General features: G+C 38.7%; 1 protein-coding gene across 1 annotated transcript in view; it reads left to right on the forward strand.

Annotated features, from left to right (window-relative positions):
• The window catches only part of RASGRF1 (Ras protein specific guanine nucleotide releasing factor 1), a 215,860-nt gene that overhangs the window by 108,059 nt on the left and 81,225 nt on the right, over positions 1-26,576 (forward strand). The window contains exons 6-11 of the mRNA XM_001368395.4: positions 2,425-2,504; positions 6,308-6,501; positions 8,306-8,415; positions 18,427-18,545; positions 22,243-22,403; positions 25,556-25,619. Of these exons, the coding sequence (XP_001368432.2) occupies positions 2,425-2,504; positions 6,308-6,501; positions 8,306-8,415; positions 18,427-18,545; positions 22,243-22,403; positions 25,556-25,619 (728 nt within the window). The remainder of the gene's footprint in view (positions 1-2,424; positions 2,505-6,307; positions 6,502-8,305; positions 8,416-18,426; positions 18,546-22,242; positions 22,404-25,555; positions 25,620-26,576) is intronic.

The raw sequence follows: 26,576 nt of genomic DNA on the forward strand, positions 1-26,576 counted from the left end.
AGTACATAGTAGATTCTAGATTGAGTGCTTATTGATTAACTGATTGATTGGGCAATTGATTGATTCATTGAATACAGTCTTGTGTGAGTAGACCCATGATGCAATTCTCAGCAGGTCAGTAGGTTAGAGCAACAATTCCCTCAGAAACATCTGTCATAATCTTCAGTGACCATATCCAAAAGCAGCCTGGACCACAACTAAAATCATGCCTTCTTCCTTACACTTCTGCTTGGGTTGGTATCTTCCAATAACCATCTGGCAAAAACCCCAAGTACTCTGAGGACTTCATTATCATCCTCAACAACCATTAATCAAGAACCCTCTATGAGCAGATGCTATGCTAGGAGTTTGGGTTGGAGTCTGCATCAGAATCACCATCATCACCAGCCTCATCATAGCTACCTTTATAATATAATTATATATTTTATTAATTAATAATTATTATTAATAATAAGCATTGAGGTTTACAGAGTACATTTTGTTCTTACGACAATCCCAGGAAATGGGTACTATTATCATTCCCATTTTATAATGGAAAAAACTAAGACTCAACGAGGTTGTAACTTGCCCAGGTTCACATAGTTAGTGAATGAAGTAGGATCTGAACTCAGGGCTTCCTGATTCACAGTCCAAGTTCTACCCCACTATGTCACTTAGAAATCGTAAACACAACTCTATTCTCAAAGAGCTTACAGCATCACAAATGGTCCTTTTTGGGATTCACCACATTGGTGGCTGTGCTATAATGGAGTTGGACACCATGATAGCTCACTCCAAAGGGAAGAATTCTACCTTATCATGCTGTGTTTGTAGTTTGTCTTATATGACTTCTGAAGCCTCTAACTGGTGAGAAAGACAGACAGACAGACAGACAGACAGACAGACAGACAGACAGACAGACAGACAGAAAGAGAGACTGAGAGAGAGAGAGAGAGAGAGAGAGAGAGAGTCCAAATTCTACTAAATCCTATGCTATAGAAAAAGATTCCAATAATGAGGTTGCAGCAACTTCCTAGAGTCTCATCAAAAGAATGACCTTGAGGGACAGAAGAACTCTGGAGGCAGTGAAATGTAATAGAAAGAACAGATTTGAAATCGAGAGAAAATTGGATTTGAATCTCAATTCCAACCCTATCTGAAAAACAGGAATAAAAAATATTCACCCAAGAAAAGCTATGCAGTTCATCGTACAGAGCACCAGACCTGGACTAGGGAGGACCTGGGTTCAGATTTGACCTTAGATACTACCTAGCTGTGTAGCCCTAGACAAGTCACTTAACCTCAATTGCCCAGCCCTGTCTGCTCTTCTGCCTTAGAACCAGTACTTAGTATCACCTCTAAGATAGGAAGTAATGGTTTTTAAAAAATACTTGCCCCATCTACCTGGAGATTGTTGAGATGAAGGTGCATTATAAGCCTTCAAGTGCTTAGAAAAGACACTGCTGTTATTTCTTTTCCCCCTTTATAGATGAGATTAAGTAAACATTGGTTCTGAGGATGCATAAATTATTCATACAAATTAACACACACTCAGATTTAAAGAAATCAAATGAGAAGCAATGGATATTAAATAGCAGCCACCCCATAAATTCTTTCCTGTTACCTTTGCACAGCAACTTATATACAGGAAGGGCAAGCTGGGTACATGGTGCAACAAGCATAAGTTCTTGTTCTTGCAACAGCTGCCTTGTCTTTGTGAGTTCAAATCTGAACTCAGACACTAGCTGTGTGACCCTGGGCAAATCACTTAGCCCTGCCTGCCTCGGTTTCCTCATCTGTAAAATGAACTGGAGAAGGAAATAGCAAACTACTTCAGTATCTTTGCGAAGAAAATCCTAAATGTAGTCGAAAAATCAGACACAACTGAAAAATGACAATAATGCATGGGGAGCAGAAGGAGGAAGCATGTATTCAATTGGGATAGGGGGGTTGTCAGGGGATAGAGGATGGTACAAATGATGAATATGTTCTCCACTTCAGAGATTTATGAACATCCAACAATAAACACTATGGTGCATTTTGGGTAATAGAAAATGAAAATAAATGTTCCACTGGAATAGTTTAGGAAAGATGAAATAAGTTCTTTTAGACACAAAGGTAATCACAAGGCATGTTTGTTGTTCTGTCTTTCCTTCCCAAACAAAAGAAGACAATAAAAACTGCCCTTCTCTAGCTAACTTTCCCCTACAGATTCCCCTGAAAGACAAGGGAAAATATATGTATTATATATATAATTTTATATTTCATTATATTAATTAAAATTTAATTTAATTAAAAATATTGTTATATTAATATTATATATTATAAATATAATATTTTTCCTTTGTTGTGTTCCAGGGATCTTATCAAAGGATATAAAAATATGTTTTTGCTTTACTCTCCTCCCAACAAAAACCCACCTTAACCATATGCTTTATTTTTCAGTGAAACAATCATGTTTTTGCATCAGATTTTTTACCAAGGCCTCAAAGCCCGGATATCCAGCTGGCCAACATTAGTGCTTGGTGAGTAATGATGAACACTTGGAAATTGGGCATTTGTCTAATTTAATGGCATCCTTCATTAAAGGCCACATTTTAGAGGACCTATTGGCCTATCTTTGAGGCCCAGACTGGCTTTCACCTCGCATGATTACACATGCCACCAAGTAGAATTCCCTCTAGTAAATGTTCTGATGCATCATCTGGACTCATGGCTGAGATGAGTTAGTTTTTAATACCAAGCAAATTACCCCAGTGAGGTTTGGGAGGCTTTATTGTTGTTCTTAATTCAACGGTTAGTTTAAAGTGATTACACTTTTTTTTGTATAAAGCTAATTCAAGCCTAAACCCTTTTCCAGTGAAATATTTGGAGTTTCTTGAAAAAGAAAAGAAAATTCCAAAATAGGAAATGAGCAAGAAGATGAGTGGCCATGATGTGCATATATCCCTCTGCTAGAGGTTTGGAGTATAGTCTAAACTACAGAAGAGATGTTCTTGCCTTCAGGAATTCACAGGCAGCTAAAAACAGGACTAGGTAGAATCAAGAGGCCTGAAATAATCTCAGAGATACCCAGTCTACCTCACTCTACCACCACCCTTATTTTATAGATGAGGAAATTAAAAACGGGTAAGGTAAAATAAGCTTCAAGATCATAGTGGTAGGGGCAGCTAGGTGACTCAGTGGATAGAGAACCAGGCTTAGAGATGGGAAGTCCATGGTTCAAATCTGGCCTCAGCCACTTCCTAGCTGTGTGAACCTGGACAAGTCACTTAACCCCCATTGCCTAGCCCTGACCACTCTTCTGCCTTGGAAACAATAGTTAGTATTGATTCAAAGGCAGAAGATGAGGGGTTTTTTTGAAAAGGTCATATGGGTAGTAAACAATGGAACTGAGACTTTTAAACCCATTTCTTTTGACCCTAAACCCAGTATTCTGTTCACTGAACCACACTTTATGCCTATACAACAACATACTAGTTTAGAAAGGTGGAACTTTTTGGACATCCCCAAAGAGGCAAAGACTGAGAGCCAAAACAGATGGATGGGAACCAAAGTCTGTAGTTATTAGAAACAGGAAAAGGTCCATCGATCAGTGAGCTCAGTCCCAAGGCAGCAAACATCTGAGAAGTCCCATGTCCTTAGAAATTGTCTGTGCAGAATAGAAGAACAAAGGTTCCTCTTTAATTAAATGTATTGTGGTAGCATGGCTAAAACATATCACTAGCCATGCCACCACAATCTAATGAGCCACATTTGTGCTATTAGAGAGGATGACATAGAAGAAGAGGCAGGCTAATAGTTCCAGAACATCTGGCCATTTTAGTACCAAACCTCCTTGTATCTTCTCAAAGTGAAGATTGTGGGTTCCCAAGAAGGTTTCTGACTGCTTTGAACTCTCTTGTTCGACTTGTGTTTCCAGTCTCGCCCTCTCTGGACTTGCATGGGGAAGAAACCTCCAGGTTAGTGGTAGGGACAGAAGGAATAGAAGGATATCTGGTACAGGAGAAGAGCATTTGCTCTGGAGTTAGAGGACCTAAATTCAAATCCTGCCTGCATTTACCTATTCCATGTCTTTCATTAGGCAAGTTAGTTAACCTCAGGGCTCAGTTTCCTAATATATAAAATGAGGGAGTGGGACTATTTGACCTCTAAGGTCCCTACAGGCTCTTCACCTATGGTATTACCTTTTGTGTCAGGCTATTCTTTTTTTTCCCTTCCCACCTACAAGGAATACCACAAAACATCTTCATACTTAGAAAATTTGGAAGTACTGAGATGTCTTTTTTCCCCAAACAGAGGGTTATTTTCTTTCTAAAAGAAGAAAGAGCTTCTCCTGGAGAACTAAAGACTAGGTACTAGCCAGATGTTGCTTGAGTATTACATACAATAGCACTTCTTTGAGAAGTTGAGGTTGTCCCTGGCAACCCGCTACCTTGGCAAGCTTTCTCTGATAAAAGTTGCCTTCTTTTTCAGAGCTTGAAGTTGCAGGTTCAAACTCATGCCAGAACAGAACTTCCTCCTACCCCACCTCCCAACAAAACTTTGGGGAAAGAACTAAGCAAAAACTTAGGCAGGGTTTTAAATCCATTTCACAAGAATTCTAGAGAGGTAGATTATATGGAGTTTCAGGTATTCAAAAGCTATAAACAGGTTAAGTGAGAAGCAGGAGTTTAGAAAAGATCTGGCGGTTTTCGTGGACTGCAAGACCAGTATGAGTCAATAATGTGATGTGGCAGCCAGAAAAGCTAATGTGATCTTGGGCTGCCTTGAAAGACATGAAAGGCATGAAAGACATGAAAGGGCTGCCTTCAAAGCAACAGTCTCTACTGTATTCTGCCCTTATCAGACCTCATCTGAAGGGTTGTTTGGTGTTCTGGGAACCATAGTTTAAGAAGGATACTGAGAAGCTGTAGAACTTTCAGAGGAGGGCAATCAGGACAGCAACGGGACTTAATTCCATGCCATATGAGAATTGATGGAAGAAACTGAGTATTTTGGGCCTAGAGATGAGAAGGCCCAGGACTATAAGACCAATGAGAAGGTACATGAAAGCTGTCTTCAGTTATATGAAGGGGGGGCTTGTGGAAGAGTAATTAGACTTGTTCTGTTTGGTCCCAAAGGACAGAAGCAGAAGCAAGGAGTCAAAGTTACAAGGAGGTCATAACTTAGGCTTGGCTTTAGGAAAAACTCACTAAGAATCAGAACTATTCAACAACAGCATGGGCTGCCATGAGAGTTGGTGGGCTCTTCTTCCTGGGGACCTTCAAACAGAACATGAATGACCTGATTCTCAGCTATATGGTAACAGAGATTCCTTTTGGAGATAGGTTTGATTCAGTGCTCCAAGATCCCTTCTAATTCTTCAGTTCTGTGACAGTGAGATTGCAGTAAGAGATCTGATTCCCTCAGATAGTCATGGGGGGAGGAGGGGAGGAGGGAGGTCTCAGTAGGATCTGAAGTAGAGTCAGAATGCAAGAAGTTCCTTCTAAGAGAGACTAGTTGCTATGTAGTAGGTGGTCATCCCAAGCACAGAACAGAAACCAACAACAGAAATGTAGGTGGATACCCTAAGTGAAGTGGGCCAAAATACATTCAACTTGATGGTCTATATGTAAGTGAAACAAAATGTATAAACTACGTGGACAGATAAAGGGCCACGAAATCTTGTAAGAGGTTACCCAAGAGGTACAATAAAAGGAACCCTGGAGTGGAAGTAAGAAATCTGGATCCTATTCCTGGACCATCCACCAACTTTCTGTGGGACCGTGGACAAATCATTTCTTCTCTCTGGGTCTTAGTTTGCTCATCAGTAAAATATGAAGATTGCACTGGATCATAGTTTTAAGTCTCAGGACCTCTTTACACTCTAAAAAGTTATTGGTGACCCCCCAAAAAAGCTTCTGTTTATTTAAATTATATCTACTGCTATTTACCATGTTAGAAATTAAAACACCATAGAATTTTTATGAAAATAGTTCTGATGTCACAGACCCCCTGAAAGAGTCTCAGGGACCTTCAATGGTCCCTAAACCACACATTAAGGATCAGTACACTGACTGATAACCAAATTCCCTTTGTGCTTTTAAATACTGTGGTTAAAACTTGCTTTTAATTTGGAGGTTCTGAAGAAGAATGTGATTTATTTGGTCATGGAGAGAAAGATATTTTCAGGGCTAAAGTTCAAAGCTCTAATTCCATAAGGAGCCCCCACATAAAATAAATGGGAAATCTTGGCCAGTCCCAGAATATAAAAATAAAAGATAAATGCTCAGAATAGAGAACAACTGAACGAAATCATGAGTTTTATTCTACCTATTTCTTCCAGCTGACCTATTTGACATACTGCTGCCTATGCTGAATATCTACCAGGAGTTTGTGAGAAACCATCAATACAGCTTGCAGATCCTAGCTCACTGCAAACAGAACAGGGATTTTGACAAACTCCTCAAGCATTATGAGGCAAAGCCAGACTGTGAAGAGAGAACTCTGGAGACCTTTCTCACTTATCCTATGTTTCAGGTAATGTACTCCTTTAGGATGTATAATAAGGGATTGTCCTTAAAGGGAAAAAAATGTCATAGAGCAGTCATACTTCTGTAATATAGGGCTTATTTATCTTTGTACCCCTAAAGCCCAGAATGTAAAGGATGCTGAATGAATAAATGTTTATCAGGACAGGATTGGTGACAAATCTAATTAAATATTCCTATATCTAATTGTGTTATAGTAGGGACTCCCTGAGTGATGAACACCATACCTGTACTTGAAACGTGCATACAAATAGCTAGCTGCATGCTACCCCTGTTCCAGTTACCCAACCCAAGCGCCTGATCTTACCCAAACTCACTCCAGATGTTACCAGATGGTGCAAATGTAAAGGCTCTCTCTCCATTGCATCTTTCCATTTCTCCTTTTCTCTCTCTCTCTCTCTCTCTCTCTCTCTCTCTCTCTCTCTCTCTCTCTCTCTCTCTCTCTCTCTCTCTCTCTCTCTCTCTCTTTCTCTCCCCTCCTCTCCCTTTCCCCTCTGATATTCTCTATCTCTCCCTCCCTCTCTCTCTTCTCTTTTTGTCTATCTTCTCTCTACATATATAATGTAATGTTTCCTCTCCTCTCTCTGAAATTCATAATTTATCAAGTCACATTAGACATAATGCCAAGAAAATGCCACAAACCTCTAAAAACCATTGAAAGCACCTAGGAGCTTGCTGTAGATCAATGTTTCTCATAATATATGCCTCAGTATGTTAGTATGCTATGAATGTGCTGCAAAATTTAAATGTTATGTTACTACACATTTTTAAAATTATCATTGTTTCAAATAAATTTTAACCCACAATAAATTTTGTTTAATAAAAATTTTACTTACCCAGAATACATAGTATGATTACAGCATTAACAAAACACACAAAACTTGATTATTACATATATGTACTAATCTCAAAATGGCACAGAGATTTTGAACTGGCAAACAACTCAACAAAAATAGCTGCCCTTACCGAACAGAAATACCACAAATCTCTTGACTTCCATAGAATTGCCACATTAAAACATTTATTCAGTGTACCATGCTTTTTCACAGCAGAGAATACTGGGACATGAGCAAAAATAATTTCAAAAACCCCTGCTCTCAAGACTCCAAAAAGGTCATCTTCTACCTACTCCTCTTCCTCTCTTTAAATCTGCTTTTCCCCATGTCCTATACAGTCTTTATAAGTTTCCTGCTTTAATTACCAGAATTGTTTTCTGCTCATTTTCATTACAAAAGTATAATATTTACATAAATGATAACCTTGTTTCTATGAGTAAATGCTCCCTGAGTTCCAAATAAAGAAAACAAACCTTTTAGAGACTGCCAATAGAATGGTCTCCGTTTCTCTCCTTGTCAGGTAAATGTGTGTGTGTGTGTGTGTGTGTGTTGTGTGTGTGTGTTTTCCAGTCCCTTCTCCTGGTAACATGTTTTATTCTGGATTTAGAAAAGGACTCAAATAGAGAATTGCTCTTGAGAGCAAATTCTGGGCCAATTTCCTTCTCACAGTTATAGTTGTGCAATTGTGAAACATCTTCTCTGATATATAGTAATCTCTTCCATCACTTGAAGTATTCAAGCTAGACAACCACCTCTTGAGGATGCCATAGAGGAGATTGCTGAAATTGGTGGGAAGATGTGCTCAGTGACCTCCAATATTTCTGCTACCTCAAATGAATCTGTGATTTTTTGATTCCACCTGATGACTCTTCTCTGAAGCCTTTTAGAGCCTCTACTAATGTGACTGTGATTGCCCTGTGGCTAGTGCATCCTTTTTTGACTATCTACTCTCTCTAGATCCCTAGGTATATTCTGACATTACATGAGCTTCTGGCACACACTCCTCATGAACATGTAGAACGCAACAGTTTGGATTATGCAAAATCAAAACTAGAGGAATTATCCAGGTAAGGAGCATTTTACACTTATTTTACTGTATTCCATAGATGGGGGTTCTTAATCTGAGGTCCAAGAACTTATTTGCTTTAACATTTTGATAACTGTGTTTTAATATAACTGGTTTCCTTTGTACGTATTTTATTTGATGCATTTAAAAGACATAAGACATATCTTGAGAGAAACAGGGTAGGCTTCACCAGACTGCCCAAATGATCCAGTACACACAAATAAAAACAATAAAAATTTTTTTAAAAAATTAAGATTCTTTGGCCTAGAAGATACCGATTCTGTGAATCAATCAGTATTTACTAAATGCCTTTATGGTTTATAACTTTATATTTTATGTAGAAGAAATCAAGGCAGGCTTATAAACTCAGAAAATCAGTTCTGAAATTCACCAAAATTGTCCAGAATCATGTATAAAACAATTCCAGGGGCAACTAAGTGGCTCAGTGGATAGAAATCCCAGTCTAAAAATGGAAAGTTCTGTTTTCCTATTTGGTCTCAGACACTTCCTAGCTACATGACCCAGAGCAAATCATTTAACCCCAATCACCTAGCCCTTACCACTCTTCTGCCTAGGAACCAATAGTTGGAATCGATTCCAAGATAAAAGCTAAGGGCCAATTAAATAATAATGGTGGATCCCATTCATTTCAACAAGCATTTATTAAACATCTATGTACCAGGAGAGGCAATTAGGTGGCTTAGTGGATAGAGAACCAGGAATATCTGAATTCAAATATGACCTCAGACATTTACTAGTTGTGTGATTCCGGTCAAGTCGCTTAATTCTGTCTGTCTGAGTTTCCTCACCTTTAAAAAGAGCTGGAGAAGAAGATGGCAAATCACTCCAGTATCTTTGCCAAGAAAACTCCAAATAAGATTGCAAAGAATCAGATATAACAACCAAACAATAGAATGTACCAGGAGGCCCTATGCAAAACAAAGGAGCTCATGAAAAGGTCAAAAAATGAAAACAGTCCCTGCTATCAGACCTTGTGTTCTGCTGAAGGAAATACATACAAAATATGTATAAAATAAATGCATGGTAATTTGATAAAGGCTGCTTATCAAGCATGCTAGCAACTGGAGAGATCAGGAAAGATCTTATATAGGAGTTGGCACAGAAACTCAGTCTTAAAAAAGCTAGGGATTCTCCAGGTTGGAGGTAATGAAGGGGAATATTTTACATACAAAAAAATGGCAAGTATAAAGGCCAAGAGGCAGGAGATGGAATATCATATCTTGGTGGATGGGAGGTGGGGAAATAAATAGGTCAGTTTGGCTAGAAATGGCAGGAATTACATTCCAGAGACCTCCACAATAGCTGAAAATCGGAGTAGTGGCATTATATTTATTTTATTATTTATATAGATTTTAAGCCTTTATAAACCCTTCCCAGTCTCTTATAAACCTTTTCCACACTCTTATTAACCTATGGTCACTGAGCCAATCAGCATCCAGGATATAGAACACAACACTATGGTTGGTTGCCTTTCATCCCATCAGCCAATAGTGTGCTGCTATAAGTGTAACACTGCAACACAGAAGAAGATATAGGTATATTTTTTTTAAACCCATGATAGTGGGTTTTAAAACCCTTGGGACAAAGTGAGGAACAACTGTCTATAACAGGGAGACTTGCAGTGAATGATGTGTGAGGGAAAAATTGCTTCCCTATGGACAGAATACTTGTGACTACTATCGAAGGTACTCCTTTATTAAATTAAGGTACACAGGAAATGGAATCAGAAAAAAGAAAGTTGTTTTATGAATGTGAATCCGAGCAAAGCAGTCAGGTATTTGTGAAGAAAATTTCAACTAGTCTTGTAGAACCTCAAGAGTTATCCCGACTCCATTATGAAGTACTCTTTCCCCACAGTGACAAGATATCCTTTTCCTACATGCACAGACACTAAAAAAATTTTACTTCTCAGTTTACTTGCTTTTTTTCCCTCAATGTCCACACAGGCCATGATCCTTCTGGTGGACAAAATTTCTTCAGCTAGGATAAAATTACCATTAAATCCCAGAGTACCCATGCTCTCTTCCTCACCCTGCCTCATTTTCTACAAGTCATACACTGGTAGGATGGCTCATTAGGATTAGGGTTATGATCTGTGGACTTTAAACAGAGATCATTGAATTGGCCCAACCAAGAATCAAATTGTCAACCGTGGCCTCATTAATGTAGTTCTTTGAGGAAGCCACAGTTCTTCCCATTTTTAACTGCATGACCTTGGCATATCACTACTTAGAAGCACAGAAATGGTAGAACTGGGATGAGTCTTAGAGGGGTTCTAATCCAACTCCCTTATTTCAAAGATGAGAATTGATGCCCCGGGAGTGAAATTAATTTGCCTAAAGTCACAACTAGACTGATTAGCTGACTGGTGACAAAGCCCAGAACAGTAAATGGGTCTCCTGATTGCCAACCCATAACTATGTTCATTTTCTATATTATTGTCAGAGGGAAGTAGTAATAATAACTATTACATCTCTTCCTCCCTCCTCAATAATAATATAAGGCATAAGAAGACATTAGATGAGAGAGAGAGAAAAAAAAATCTCGACAAATTGTTGTTTTATTGTTACTTCTTTAAACCTTTGAAAGAGCTGTGGCTTCATCCACGCGGCTACTTTTCTCCTCCAGTATAGATCTGGAGTCCTTTATTTCACAGAAGATAATCTTTGATCTTTGGGAAGGGCTGTGACCAAAATAGCTAATCACTTGGTAACTCAGCCTCTGATGCTGATCCCCCTTTAATTTGGCTCAGAGGGTCCTTGGACAATGGGCTCATATCCAGTCACAAGATCTTTGGAATTTGGGAGACCCTGCTGGAGATTATGCTCTGCCAACCAACTATTTCAGGATTAGGATTCAGAACCTTTAGGCAACAAAGAAGCATCATAGGAGGAATTTGGTGAGTCATCACCATCAAAAAATAGCATTAATAATAATAACTGACACATGGATTTTCAAAGTATGTTTCATACATTATAAGATAACAACAGCCCTTAGCAAAGTGCCTGGTACATAGTACATGCTTAATAAATGCTGGTTAAAAAAATGTATTTCATTTGATACCAACAATAACCTAGTAAGGTATCTCCATTTTACAGCTGAGGAGAGTAAAGTTAAAATCAGAGAAATTAAGTGACTTGACCAGGATCTCACAACTAGGAAATGTTGGTCAAAAAGTTTCAGTTCTTTGAAAGAAAGGGACAAGGTAGGGCTAGGTAGCACAGTGGGTTGAGAGACAGATGTAGAGATGAGAGGTCCTGGATTCAAATTTGGCCTTCCTAGCCCTGTAACCCTGAGCAAGTCACTTAATCCTCATTGCCAAGTCTTTACCACTCTTTTGCCTTGGAACCAATACATAGTATTGATTCTAAAATGGAAGTTAAGGGTCTAAAAAAAGGTGGTGATGGAGTTAATCAAAAGAAAGAAAGAAAGAAAGAAAGAAAGAAAGAAAGAAAGAAAGAAAGAAAGAAAGAAAGAAAGAAAGAAAGAAAGAAAGAAAGAAAGAAAGAAAGAAAGAAAGAAAGAAAGAAAGAAAGAAAGAAAGAAAGAAAGAAAGAAAGAAAGAAAGAAAGAAAGAAAGAAAGAAAGAGAGAAAGAAAGAAAAAGCAAGCACATTGAGTTCAGATGTTTTATTGGAAAAGCTTGGGATCAAATTGAGGAGTGAAAAGAAGGGAGTGGAGTGATGGCTATTACAAGAAAGTGGAAAATAAATGTACCTCTTCCTAGGATATTGTCCCCAAATTACCATTTATCTTCCTTTTTAGTATGAGGAGAATAAGGCTCATGTATTTCTTTGTTAGGCAAACTGAAGAATTTTCCAGGAAATAGTAATAACTTACACTTATCTCATTCTTTAGAGGAGTTTGCAGAACCATCTCTTCACAATTCTATAAGCTAGATTATATATTATTACCAGCACTTCACAAGTAAGGAAACTAAGGCTCAGGCAGGTTAGAGCTTTACCTAACAGTCAGAGAGCTAGTAAATACCAAAGGTAAGATGTTAACTAGTCTCCTAACTCCAGATCCATCACCTCATGCCACATTGCTTCCATTAAGTTGAACACATTACACACATACCAATAAGCAAAAATTACTTTCTCCTCCAGCATATAATTATATCACTCACTAGAAAAGAAGAGCAAGTCACTTCATTTTTCTTAACCTCCATTTTTCCAGTTTTAAAAATCTTACACTTCCAAATGAATGCTGTCCTTCAAAATTGTTTCCCTGGGAATCCAGATACTCATTCCAACAGTGCCACTGTAATTCTAACCATTTCCCAAACTCTTATTTGAGAAATGTCCTTAGAGTTAGTTTTGACAGCACATAAGAAAAAAAAACCACAGAATTTTATTAGGAAAGAATTTTAGGAGGAAGCTTTGAGATTGTATAATCTAACCTCGTTTTACATCGAGACCCACAAAAATGAAGTACGGTATGACCTTATGGGAAGAACAATGAACTTTGATTCAAAGGATCTGAATTCAAATTATGGCTGGACCATGGGCTACTTTTATAAACTTGGGCAAATCTTTTAACCTCTATGAACTCAGCTTTTTTTACCTGTTAAAGGATGCTATTGAACAAAATGACCTTGGGTTTCTCCTGTTGTAGATCCTATAAAGGGCTTCCTTTGAGGTCTACAAGTTAATGGCAAGTTAAAATTGCAAGTTAATAGCAAAATTGGGAGCAGACTCCAAGTCTTTAGATTCCCAGGTTCTTTCCACTATACAGATTATCTCCCCTTTGTAGTTGTTCAGTCAGTTTTCAGACATGCCCTACTTTTTATGACCCCGTTTGAGGTTTCCTGACAAAGATACTGAAATGGTTTGCCATTTTCTTCTTATTTTATACATAAGGAGATTGAGGCAAACAGGCTTAAGTGGTTTGCTCAGGTTCACTTAGCTAGTAAGTGTCTGAAGCCAGAATTGAACTCAAGAATGTGAATATTCCTATCTCCAAGCTTGGTACTCTATCTACTGTGCCACCTTACTACTCCCCTTAGAGTTTCATTATCTTAAGAGTTATCCATCTTTAGAGACTAGAGACTAGATCTATAATTTTAGCTCTACAACCACCACACCATACTGCCATTGTTTTCAATTCAAAATGGCATTTCCTAACTTTACCACCTATATCAGTGTTTAAAAACCCAAAAAGAAACAAGGGCTACTAGGTAAGCCCAAAGGCTGCCTATCAATTTAGTTTTCAAATGTATTATCTTTGTTTGATTGTATTTTTACTTATTTTGTTAAATATCATCCAATTCCATTTTAATCGGATTGGGGCCACACTGAGGAGTGATGCAGGCTGGCGGACAAACACATTTAACACCTCTGACTTAAATTATTCATCAGGCATATCCCCAAATTGCCTTTGACTATTCACAAAAGGTGAATCTACCCTCAAAAACTAAGAGGTGTTTGGGAGCTTCAGTACCCCATTTGGTTAAGAAAAACCTTGACAAACTGGAGAAAATCCAAAGAAGGCAAACCAGGTAGAAAAGAGACTGGAGATCATGCCATTCTAGTACCAGCTTCAAGAACTGGGAAAGTTTATTCTGCAAAAGAGAAGACATAACTTCAAGTATTTGACATCCTGCCTTATGAACAAACTAGGTGGCAAAGAGGACAGAGCATTGGCCTTGGAATTATCCTCAGACACTTACTGGCTTTGTGACCCTGGCCAAGTCATTTTACCCTGTTTTTCTCAATATCCTCATCTTTAAAATGACCTGGAAAATGAAGTTACAAACCACTCCAGTATCTTTGCCAAGAAAACCTTGAATGGGGCCATGAACAATCAAACACAACTGAAACAATTGAACATGTGGACCAAGTATTAGATGTGCTCTGCTTAGCCTGAGCAGGTGGAACTAGAATAAATGGGTGGGAGTAAGAGAAAAGCAGATTTAAGTTCATTGAAAGGCAACACTTCCTAATAATTAGAGCTGACCAAAAGCAGAACAGGCTGCCTAGGGAGGTAATGGGTTTCCCTTCCCTTGAGGTCTTCAAACAGAGTTGTGAGGGGCACTCCAAGAGGGGTTTCTATACAGGAGCAGAATAGACTACATGGCCTCAGAGGCCACATCTCACCCTAAGAATTGGTGATGCCACCCTCCAAATTTGTCTCCATGAAAGATATCCAATGAAATACTCTGCCAGCTCATGATGCACCATTTTTCTTTTCTTTTTTTAAATCTCTACCTTCTCTCTTGGTATCAATTATAAGACAAAAGAATTACAAAGGAAAGATCATTGGGATTAAGTGACTTGCTCAGGGTCACACAGCCAGAAAGTGTTATTCCAAATAATAAAAAGTCTAACTTGACTAACAACCTTTCATTATTAGTCACCATGCCCAACTCAACATGCTACACCAGACTAAAGATTGCCATGGGGTCTAAAAGTCAAGAAAAACAATAAACTGAACCATTCCTCACACCATAAGCTTTTAACCATCTTCTGAAAAAAAATGGCTTTGTTTAGGACAGGGTCTCAAATGGGGGACCCCACCCCTAAAAGAGGTACACGGAGCTCAGAAGCCAAAGTATACCATAGCAGTTTATTCTTTTGCCAGAGGGACACTCATCAGCTTTGGATGCAGCATTGAATTCAGAGTACTAGTTTATAGAGTTTGCCATCCCAAAACCCTTCCTCCCCATCTCTTCCCTCCCATCCTTTGTTCCCATCAGATTCTGGTCATTAGAACCCGGACCCCCAGACTAGGGTTTGAAGACCAGTGAGTAAGTTAACGTGAACTTTCTCTGACACCTTCAAGAAATAAGGGAATTACTAAATTGTGAGACTCCTGGTCTCCAGAAAACCACTCAGCCCCTCAAGGTCTTTGAAATTTAAAGTGGACTACCTAAAGGTTTCGTTTTCAGAGAGGGGAGTATTCTTACTCTAAAAGGTGTATGGGGCAAAGGCTGAAAAGGCTAAAAGAAACTAGAAGACACTGATTATACCCCACTCAGTTTGATGTAGAAAGATTCTGAACTCTTCTGCTGAACTTGGAGTCTTGGGACGTTTGTTCAAATCCTAGTTCTGTCACTTGCTACCTGAGTGACTTGGGAAAAGTTATTAGACCTCAGTGTCTCCATCTGAAAAAATAAGGGTTTGGAGTAGATGGTCCCTGAGATCTCTTCTAGCTCAGAATCTATGAAACTGTAATATGAAAGATCTCATTTGGGGGAAGTTGCTGGAGAAAAGGGGCTGCAGTTTTTCACGCAAACAATATAGGTTAGATAGTCTCTGTTAAGCCTAGTGCATACGCAGTTCCTTACAGAGCTGGCCCAAGGCCAAATCAAAAAGTGAATACAGTCTTCCAGAGTCTTGAATTGCCCCCATAGGAACATTCCCTCTCTCTCCATGATAAATCCCATCCTTGTCAGATGGCCTCCCTATCAAAACCTCTCATCAAGAAAAAATTAGTGAGTTGTGCGACCTTTTCCCTCCCTTCTAGGTCTCATTTTCTTCATCTGTCAAATGAGGGGGTTGAACTAATTGGTCCCTAAGGTGTTTCCAGCTCCAAAGATTCTGTGCTAAATTCATTTACACTTAAGTATAAATGGTTGATACAGTTTAATGTACATTTTCAGGCGTCATTAAGCAGGTGGGAGAGAAGTTTGGGGACACAGAGAGGGAGAGATTTTCTGGGACCCTGAAACCACCAATTCCCAGAGGTTCTACAGACCACTTGGAATCCAGCACCAGCCCCAGAAAGTCTGTTACTTGTCCTCATTGTTTCCTCCAGCAGCTGCGAAAAGCAGCTGGAGGAAGCCCCCTTGTGGCGGACAGAAGAAACTGCAGCTGTCAATGGAGGGGTGCTCATGCACCTATTTTCAACTACAGCATCTGTCTCTATGACTGACGTTTGTGACTAGCTCCCCAGGCTGTGCAGCTGTCAGCTCTGGGAAATCGAAATCAATCTGCTTCAGAGGCGACTGCCTTGTCAGAAGCTCCAGAAAGAAACGGGGCCGAAAGCGAGCCTCTTGCCACAGGATTTCTGATGCAATCGCTCCGTCTCTCTGCAGCAAAGAGACTGCACCAAATTACCTGGCTCCCCTCGGGGAATCCTTTAGACTTCTGAATCTCTAATTCGTCGCCACAGTCCATTAAATCTGGCAGATAAGCTAACCCAAACGTCTACCAGGTCGAGGAGGATTTTGCTTCTGAAAATGGATCTCTCCTCACACATCAACTTTGACAGGATTTTGTACAGAGCTGATTATATGGCCCAAGATAGGTCTACCCTCTGCATTCTATCAGGCATTTTCCGACCAGCCCAGGAGGCAACCTGGACCTTTTTCTATTTTAATTAAAATCCTTTAAGTTAAATATTCTTGATTTTGTTGAAGAATAGAGGGAAACAGTAATTGAGGAGGGAGGAATAACATTTTAGAGACAGGAAAAGAGAAATTATCCATGTAAAACTGTGGGGCAGACCAAGTTGTGGCAGAAATAGTGTTAGTGGGACAGCTAGGTGGTTCAGTGGATCAAGTACTGGACTAGAGACAGAAAGTCCTGGGTTTGAATATGTTCTCAGATATTTCCTAGCTGTGTGACCCTGGGCTATTCACTTCACCCCCATTGCCTAGCCCTTACCACTCTTCTGCCTTGGAACCAATATACAGTATTGATTATGAGATGGAAGGTAAGAGGAAGGAAGGAAGGAAGGAAGGAAGGAAGGAAGGAAGGAAGGAAGGAAGGAAGGAAGGAAGGAAGGAAGGAAGGAAGGAAGGAAGGAAGGAAGGAAGGAAGGAAGGAAGGAAGGAAGGAAGGAAGGAAGGAAGGAAAGAAGGAAGGAAGGAAGGAAGAAAAGAAGGAAGCAAGGAAGGAAAGAAGGAAGCAAGGAAGGAAAGAAAGAAGCAAGGAAGCAAGGAAATATTAGTGAATCTTGGACAAATCATTTCACCTCCCAAGGCCTGTTTCCTCATCTGGGAAATGGGAACTGGAACTAGATTTCTAAAGTTCTATCCAGCTTCAACAACCTCTGACTTCTATTTACCTTCATCTCTCTCATTCTTTCCTCTTTTTTTCCCTTTCCCACCTCAAGCATTAGGTTTACTCCTATTGCCCTCTTCATCTCCATTTTGAGCAAAGATGACTTGACCAAAGCGAACATCCATTCACATTATTTAAGATTTAATACATTACCCTTTCTAAGAATATTTGCATTTCTTTAAGCAGACACTCAGGAAAGGACCTGGCAGAATTCCCAGCATTATAGTATCATTGTAGGGTGGATGGATTCATAGTATTGGAAAAGATGAACCACTGAAATTATTAAGGCAGAGGTAATACTGCTTTTAAAAATAACTCTGGACAATTTGACTGACAGTCATATGTAAGATTAGGGAAAGGATTGTATGGCAGAGAGATCAAGTAAATAATTTTGCTTTGGTAATGAAAGTCTGAACTAGTTGATCACAATGGGAATTGAGATAAGAAAATTTATTGCATATAATTTTGCAAAGCAATACAAGGTTTCTTTGATGTTAATATCTCTGTCACTTTGAGAGAGTCTCTGTCTCAAATATTTCTTTGAAGGTTATTGAGACATCTGCAGGATGGGGACATATTTGCTAAGCTTGATACTCCTCCGCTACTACTACACTGATAGCCATGAAGTCAACTCTGCTGGAATCCGCCTCTTCTCTCTTGAAAAAAAAAAAAAAGCTGTGTATTTCTCTCCCCATCACTATATATGATTCTCTTTTTTCCAAGATTGTCTTAGAATTATAGCAAAGGTCATCTTTGTCCAACCACTGATTTAAAGATGAGGAAACTGAGTCCCAAGGTAACAGCAGCAATAAGATTTGAACCCAGGGACCTTGACTCCAAATCCAGCATTCTTTCTACTGTACCTTCCCAAGATGCTTGGTTATTGCTATTTGCATGTCTTGCCTGATCAAAAACATGGTGTTTTGTTCTCCCAAGAAATTGAGGACACCCTTTGGTTGACTGCTCTCTCTTCTGTTTCTAAAGAATAATGCACGATGAAGTGAGTGAAACTGAGAACATTCGGAAAAACCTGGCAATTGAAAGAATGATCATAGAAGGGTGTGAAATTCTCCTGGATACCAGCCAAACTTTTGTAAGACAAGGTATAACACGTATACATATGACATGCTCCTATCACGTGGATAAACTGCCAGTTTGTTTTTCCACGATACGTCAAAGCCTCTTCTCATGTTTTTCTATCATTATGGGGTGCTATAAAGCCTAAAAATGCAGTACTATATATATACATATATATACACCATTTCACAGTTTCCTTTTCTCCAGATGTAAACATAATTATATACAGATGGCCTCAGTTACTCTATTGTGTGTTATAGTAAACACTGGAGCTTTCATGTTTATTTGATTTTTTAACACAAAAGATATCAATTTCATGTAACAGATTCAATCCCAGACAGCCTAGGCGCTAGAGATAAAAAATAGCTGTTAGACCATTTCTTCTGACATTTGCTTAGACAAATATCTCCTAATCATCAAACCAATGTTAGTCTATGCTTTTTATTCTTACAGGAGGTGGGTAGCTTTTCCAACCACTCAAATCTTTAAGATCTCTTAAAGAAAATAAAATAAGGGGGAAGCAGTGTCAAAGATGTATCTCCAGAGAGCAGAACAAAGATCCTTTTCTCTAAGTCTGAGGTGACTGAAGTTCACACTGAAGGTGTTAATCCCATGTTTAAGGATCAGGGCTATTCCCAGAATCCCTTCTCCAGTAAACAGCAAGTTGACAACCTGGCCAAAGTGGTTTTAATCCATGGCCATGTCCCAAGAGGGTTGTGTGTAAAACAAGTACTTTACAAGAGGTCCAAGATTCTGTGGTATTTAAGGCACATGCCAAGATATTTCAACAGCCTTTTAGAACCACCTCAGGCAGCAGAGCTCACTGTGAGTTGCCCTCTATTATACTCACTGCTACTATTTCTCATTTATATTTTTTCCTTCCTGTTGCTTTCTCAGTCAGATAGGAAATAGTCTATGCAAAGTTATAGCCAGCCTGCTCTTGTCTCCCTGGGGAAGCTGGCCTCCAGTGGCTTTGTTCTGAAGTGATAGGATGGGGTGGGCATGTGTGGAGGTGGGAATGCACCTCTGCCACATGCTCAAGAATATCATGTGTAGGCAGGGCAGGGGCTTCCTGGGGAGAGGCACCTGCCACCCTGGAGAACTTACTCTGTGCCAGCAGGCACTCTGTGTAGCACCAGAAGCTGAATTTATTGGTGTTTCTTCATCCTTAGCCACTAATTTGATTCCAGAGAGAGAGAGAGAGAGAGAGAGAGAGAGATGATATATACATACATATGTATATATAAATGATCCATGCATATATTAAATATCTATATAATAAATACATAGGTACATAATATATAGGTAAATGATAGATACATTGATAGATTAATGGATAGATGGATGGATGGATACATAGATAGATACATAGATATATACATAGATACATAGATAGATGGAGATAGATAGATGGATAGATAGATAGATAGATAGATAGATAGATAGATAGATAGATAGATAGATAGATGGATGGATGGATGGATAGATAGATGGATGGATGGATGGATAGATGGATGGTGTATGGATGGATGGGTGGGTAGATGGATGGACAGATAAATAGAAAGATAGAGAGAACATTAATAAGTGCTTACTATATATCAGACACTATAGAACGGGGAGAAGGAAGATGTTTCTATTAGTAGTAGTCTCTCGATAACCGAGGATGACAATTGTCTTTGTGCATTTTTGTGCATAAAGACACTTGTGCATGAAGATTTATGTGGAAAAGTCGATGCACAGAGACAGTCCCACTCTCTCGGCATTGGAAGCCTGGATCCAGTGGCACAAAAAGTCATTACACCTGGAGACTTCCTCAGCTGCATTGGATGGATGTTTCTATTGCTCTATACTTTTTTTTTTACCTCTTAGTTTTGGTCTTAGTAACAGCTCTACGACAGAAGAGCGTCAAGGGCTAGATAACTGGCATTATCAGGATACATTTATCTCATATATATATGTATATATATACACACACAGTTCAATTCTCCAAACATTTATCAGCACTTACTTTGTGCTAGCAGATCACCATATTAGACATTAGGGTTACAAAGATAACGTATGGGCCAAGAGAACTATAATCGATGGCAGTTCATGAGAAGAACCCAAAAGAAGCTCAAATTGCTGTAGGAATCAGAGATGGGAGAAATCACTTCTCACTACAGTGATCAAGGAAGGCCTTGTGGAGAAGATAGAATTTCAGCTCGGTCGCAAAGGATGGGCAGGGAAAAGAAGGGAAGGGAATCAGCATATCTGTGGTGGCACTGTGTCAGGCACTGGCCAGCAATGTGCTAAGTGATTTTTTATCAACATTACTTTGTTTAGATAAAAACCAGTTAGAGCAGTTGAATAGCACAGTGGATAGGGAGCCAAACCTGGAATCAGGAGAACCTGGGTTCAAATCTGGCCTCAGATACTTCCTACATGGGTGACCCTGGGCAAGTCCCTTAACCCAAACTCCCTAGCCCTTTCTGCTCTTCTGTCTTAGAACTGATACTAAAACAGAGGGTAAAGGTTTAAAAAAAAAAAGGTAAACCTGAAGGCTGAGGAGTGGGCTGGGGATGGAGAATAAGAGGCCATTTCAAGCAGAGGAAGCATGGATAAGGACCAAAAACAGAAAAGCCTGGGATATCTTCAAAGAAAGGCAAGTAGTTCAATCTCACTTGCTTCTGTCAGTCAGTAAGCAAACATTTAAGTGTTTATTATATACTGACACTACTTTGCCAAATACCAGAGTATACAAAGAGAAGCAAAAATAGTCTCTGCCCTCAAGAAGCTTACATTCTAACAGGAGAAGTGATGTGTAAATGACTAAGTACCTATAAGAGAGATGCAGAGTAGATGGAATTTAATCTGAGTGGAATGTACTAGCAACTAGGGAAATAGGAAAGCCCCCTACAAGAGTAGACTTTGAGCTGAGTCTTGAAAGAAATCAGGAAAACCAAGAGGCAGTGAGTGGCAAAGAGAAAGAATACTCCAAGTCTGGGAGACAAAGTACAAAGTCACAGAGACAGGAGTGTCCAAAGAACTACAAGGTCAGTATAGCTAGATCACAGAGTGTGTGAAGGAGTGTCAAGTATAAGATTGAGAAGGTAGAAAAGACTCAGTTTTACAAAGAACATTAAATACCAAACAGAGGAATTTATATTTAATTATAGAGGTAATAGGGAGCCAAAGTATGTTAAGGGTCATGGCATGATCAGACCTACACCTCTCCTTCACGTGTGGTTGTCCTGTACCGATGAATAAGGTATTTCAAATGCATGGCATATCTTTTCAGGAAGAATGAGAAGTTTGTTTTGTTGTTTTTTTTTAATCAAAAGGCACTCCCTGTGTGAGAGGGTCTTCTTTTTGTGTGACCCTTCTGGGCATTCTTCTGCTCTTGTGCTCTCTTACCCGATTCTGCTCCTTTCTTACACTGTCCTTGAAGATTGTGTTAATCAATTAAGAGGCTAGTAACCCCTTTCTAGTAGTCAGAACTTTGAGATAAAACGGCATTCTAAATATATATTACTCTCCTGGGAAGATCTGAAGGAAGTACAGGGAGATTCTCAGCTTCCTACTGAGGGTATTATAAAAGTAAAATTTCTTCTGCTCAAAGATAGAATTCTTTTTCCCATGGCCATTTTCTCAGAACCTAATCCCATATGGTTGCCATAAAAAATAGACTCAGAGTAGGCAGGATGATGCTAAAGGAATTACAATGCATTTCTCTTCTTTTAATAGGTTCCCTCATCCAGGTGCCTATGTCTGAAAAAGGAAAAATTACAAGAGGACGCCTGGGGTCCCTGTCTTTAAAGAAAGAGGGAGAGAGACAATGTTTTCTCTTTTCTAAGCATTTAATTATCTGTACCAGAGGCTCTGGTGGAAAGCTACACTTAACGAAGGTAAGACTACATAGGAAGGGAACTGGAACCTAGGAACTGGGATCTGTCTGGCCTGAAGGATTCAATACCAAAGAGAATCTAACAGGGAGATCCCTGATAACAGTGGTTCCAAAAAAGGTGAGCTTTACCCATACAGAAAACTTGCCCTGTTCCAGTCTTTCTGAATGGCTAAACTTCTGACTGAGCTTCTATTTGGAGGAGAGAAACCATAGGAGCAATCACTGAGGAACTACTGTTGAAGCTTTAAAATAAGGACCCAGGATGTATTTCATGAATCATTGCTGTAAACATCCAGCAATAGTTGCCCAAAATGGCAGAATAAGTCAGTGATAGAACCTTACTCTATCTACCAAATGAAAATTATGAGGATATAAATCCCTCTTCTGAGTTATTCCTTCATGCCTTAAAATTCCAAATAGTGATGCAATATTGGAAGAAACCCATATTACCTATATCTTTCTTTCAATAGATTCCTAATTCCTGCTCTCTGCAGAAATTTTGTTCTAATGGGTCTCCAGAGAAATGTGAAATTTAATAAAGAACCTTCCTTCTTGTTTGTTGGGTCACCTTGTTCCTCATCCATCTTCTCTTTCTTTCTACCAATGTAACTGGACATCTGAACCTTCCATCAGCCTCAAACCATCCAATAATGATTTTGGCTGGTCTCATGTTTTTGCTGGCTAGTTTAAGGTTGATTGACAACTCCACAGCCAGTGGAAGATGCAAAGGATGCAGGCTTAATTGAGAACAAGCATGGGGAGAAGGAGTCCAGCTAGACCAGGGTGTCAGCAATGAAGAATGAGAATGAATATGATGTGTCAGTAGAGGCAGCTTTTGTGACCCTCCACACTTCTCCCAAGAATTTTGTTCCACTTTATTTAACCTATTCTTTATTCTACTTTTATAAGCCTGGGTGTTGTTGATGAATAAATAGCCATACTGCAAAAGTCTATCATTTTGCTGAAAAGAAAATTCCCTCTCTCTCTCATTTGACAGTGAAATGACAAATGTTCATTGGCACACCTTGGTTGAAAGCAGTACAAGAAGCACAGAAAGCTGTTTAATCGGATTTCATTTTAAACACAACACATTCCCCCATCCCTTCCCAAGACTTTCGCTTGGGAATAAAAAGGTTGCCTTAATTGAGCCAGAATCTCAATGGAGCAGCTCATTACTGTCATTAAATTACTGGTCTGAAATATCATGCATTATATGGCAGAACTGCTGGTTTGAGCAATTGACTACAGGGAATTTGCTGCTTATATTAATTTATCAACAAATTAGCTTATTAGTTGCATGAGGGAAATTAAAAATTTCCAAATATCAAATTATCCATTTTCAACAAATCTGAGCATGAAATGCACATCAAGGAAATCTTTCATGGTTTATTGGGTTTTGAATTTTAATTACTAAAGAGCAGCCATGGATGTTATACCATTGGGAGGAAGGGTTTATTAGGTGACCTTTAAGGTCCCTACCTACTTGTAGTCTGTAACTCTATGATTTTTCTTGGCTATTTCTTAAAATACAGTAGAGCCTCTGCTGTGTACAACAAGGCTCATTATTACTTGGCTTTCTACCTAATAAAAGTCAATGTGCAATTCCCTAAACTTAATAGCTTATTAAGATAAGCCTTTCAGAAGTGAGTGGGAATGAAAATCTTAAATTAAAAACAACTTTGAAAGATAAAAACATAATAATAATCACAATAAATAATAATATTTGGCATTCATATGTAACTTTAAGGTTTAAAAAAAGCACTTCATATACATTAACCCATTGGACCTTTGCAACACCCCTGTGAAGTAAATACTGCTGGCAATATCTCCATTTTTATTTTTAATTCTTTTTCCGTGTTTACATGATTCACGTTCTTTGCCTCCTCTCTTCCCTCCTCTCTCCCAGAGATGACAAGGAATTCCACTGGGATATACAAATGTTATCACTTGATACCCATTGCCATATTGTTCATTTTTGCTATGGAGTGATTTTTAAAGCCTAAACCCCAAATCATATACCCATAATATCTCCATTTTTTAAATGGAATAGAAGAGAATGAAATGGAAAAGGATTTATTAAGTGTTTATTATGGCCCAACAACACTGACATTAAAGAAAGAATCACTAGCTGCACAAATTCTGCTCTGATACTTTATCATGTCTTAGGGATAATGCTGGGTCTTCAAAGTCTATACCAGCAGAGCACATACTTTGCTATCACCTGTTACCAAATTTTAAAAAAGCTTAAAGTTCAGGACTAGTAAAAGATTGTCTATAATTTGGTCCTAATTACAGTGACTAAGTAATACCCTGAACTAGTCACAGATATTTGAATTCAGACTAGATGAATAACTATGTAAGCTATGGACGTTGCTTCCAAGCCAATGGAAATATGCAATTTGAATTCAAATTAGGGATTGATTATTTGTACTAATTAGGATGAAACTGTACCTATCACCCAGGAACCAATCTAGCTAAGTACAAAGAAGCTCATGACCAAAAGATTGACCATCAAGTTAATATTTGAGAGAAGAAAATACAGCAACTCATGAACTGATTTACTAGATTAAGTATGGTAGTGTTTCCATCTGAGGCATATCCATGAAAATGTGGGTCTTCTGAAGCATGAAGAGAATTTAATCATAGAGCTGGAAAGGACTTTAAAACATATGATCAAGAGATTATGATGGACTTTTATATATAATGATGACACAGGACCCTCTTTATTTGATTTCAGTGTAGGTCGCATTTCTATTATAGATGGTATTGTAGCATTATTAATTATTATTTGTATTATTAATTGTAGCAATTAGTCTTATTTGTTAAAATATTTTATACATATCTATAAAGATATAGGCCATTCAGATAATATCATAGGATAAAAGACTAAAAGGAAACTGGGAGATCATCTAGTTTAACCTCTTATTTTAGATGTAAGCAAACCAACACTGACGAAGAGAAGTGATTTATCCAACATCACAAAAGTAGTTGGTGATATATTCATGGATTAAACTTAGACCTTCAGAATCCTCATTCAGAGTTAATTCTACTACAATGTTTTACCTTAAATACAATGAATGAAAAAAATTGAAAAATGAAAATGACATTTTGAAACTCAAGATTTAAATGCATCCATATTCTGATGTTTTTCAGAATGGAGTAATCTCACTCATTGACTGCACCTTGATGGAAGAGCAAGAAAGCACAGATGAGGAAAGTAAGTATTGCCCATTTATTCAAAAATAATTAACCCCAGCATTTATGGCCAGATAGAAGGCTACTCAGTATGAATTAGGTAATGGTTTCTGGTGGCTGTAAAATGAACCAAAAAAAGTTGAAAAACACACCTCTCCCTGGCAATAGGAACCTAGATATAGAGCTGGGAAAGAGCTGAGAGAGGTCATCCAGTCCAGATATGGAAAATAAATCCCAAAGAGGTTAAGTGACCTGCCTAAGGACATAAAGATCACAAAATGACAGAGTTAAGATTGGAACCCAGATTCTTACTCTTCACACTCTTATCATCTAGAGTTGTTCAGTCATTTCAGTCATGTCCATCTCTTCGTGACTCCATTTAAAGTTTTCTTGGCAAAGATCCTGGAGTGGTTTGCCATTTCCTTTTTCAGCTCATTTTACAGATGGGGAAACTGAGGTAAATAGGGTTAAGTGGCTTGCCTGGGTTACACAGATAGGAAGTATCTGAGGCCATACTTGAACCCAAGTTCTCCCAGGTCTGGTGCTCCATCTATTGCACCACCTAGTTACCTTTATATAGAGACAGGCATCTAATTTGTTTTTAAAGTGAGCTAAGTAGCATAGTGGATACATAAGCAGAAAACAGGGCCTTCTTTACTTGATTTCAGTGCAGGTCTTTTTAGTTATTTGTAGAATTGAGTCTTGTTTGTGAAATAAGTGTTGGGAATACAAATTTTCAAATAATTCAGACCATACTCTCAAAGAACTCATGTTCTAATTAGAAAAAAAAACATAAGTGTTCTCTTGAATGATGTCTGGAAAAGCTTAGTGGTCCTTAAAGTCCTTATAAGCCTACAGCAAATTTTTAATTACCAATCTGGGTTCAAATCCAACCTCAGACACTTCCTGGCTGTATGACCCTGGGCAAGTCACTTAACCCTACCCGCCCAGCCCTTACTGCTCTTCTGTCTTATGTAAG

Source organism: Monodelphis domestica, chromosome 1, assembly GCF_027887165.1.
Source record: "Monodelphis domestica isolate mMonDom1 chromosome 1, mMonDom1.pri, whole genome shotgun sequence".
NCBI lineage: Eukaryota > Metazoa > Chordata > Mammalia > Didelphimorphia > Didelphidae > Monodelphis > Monodelphis domestica.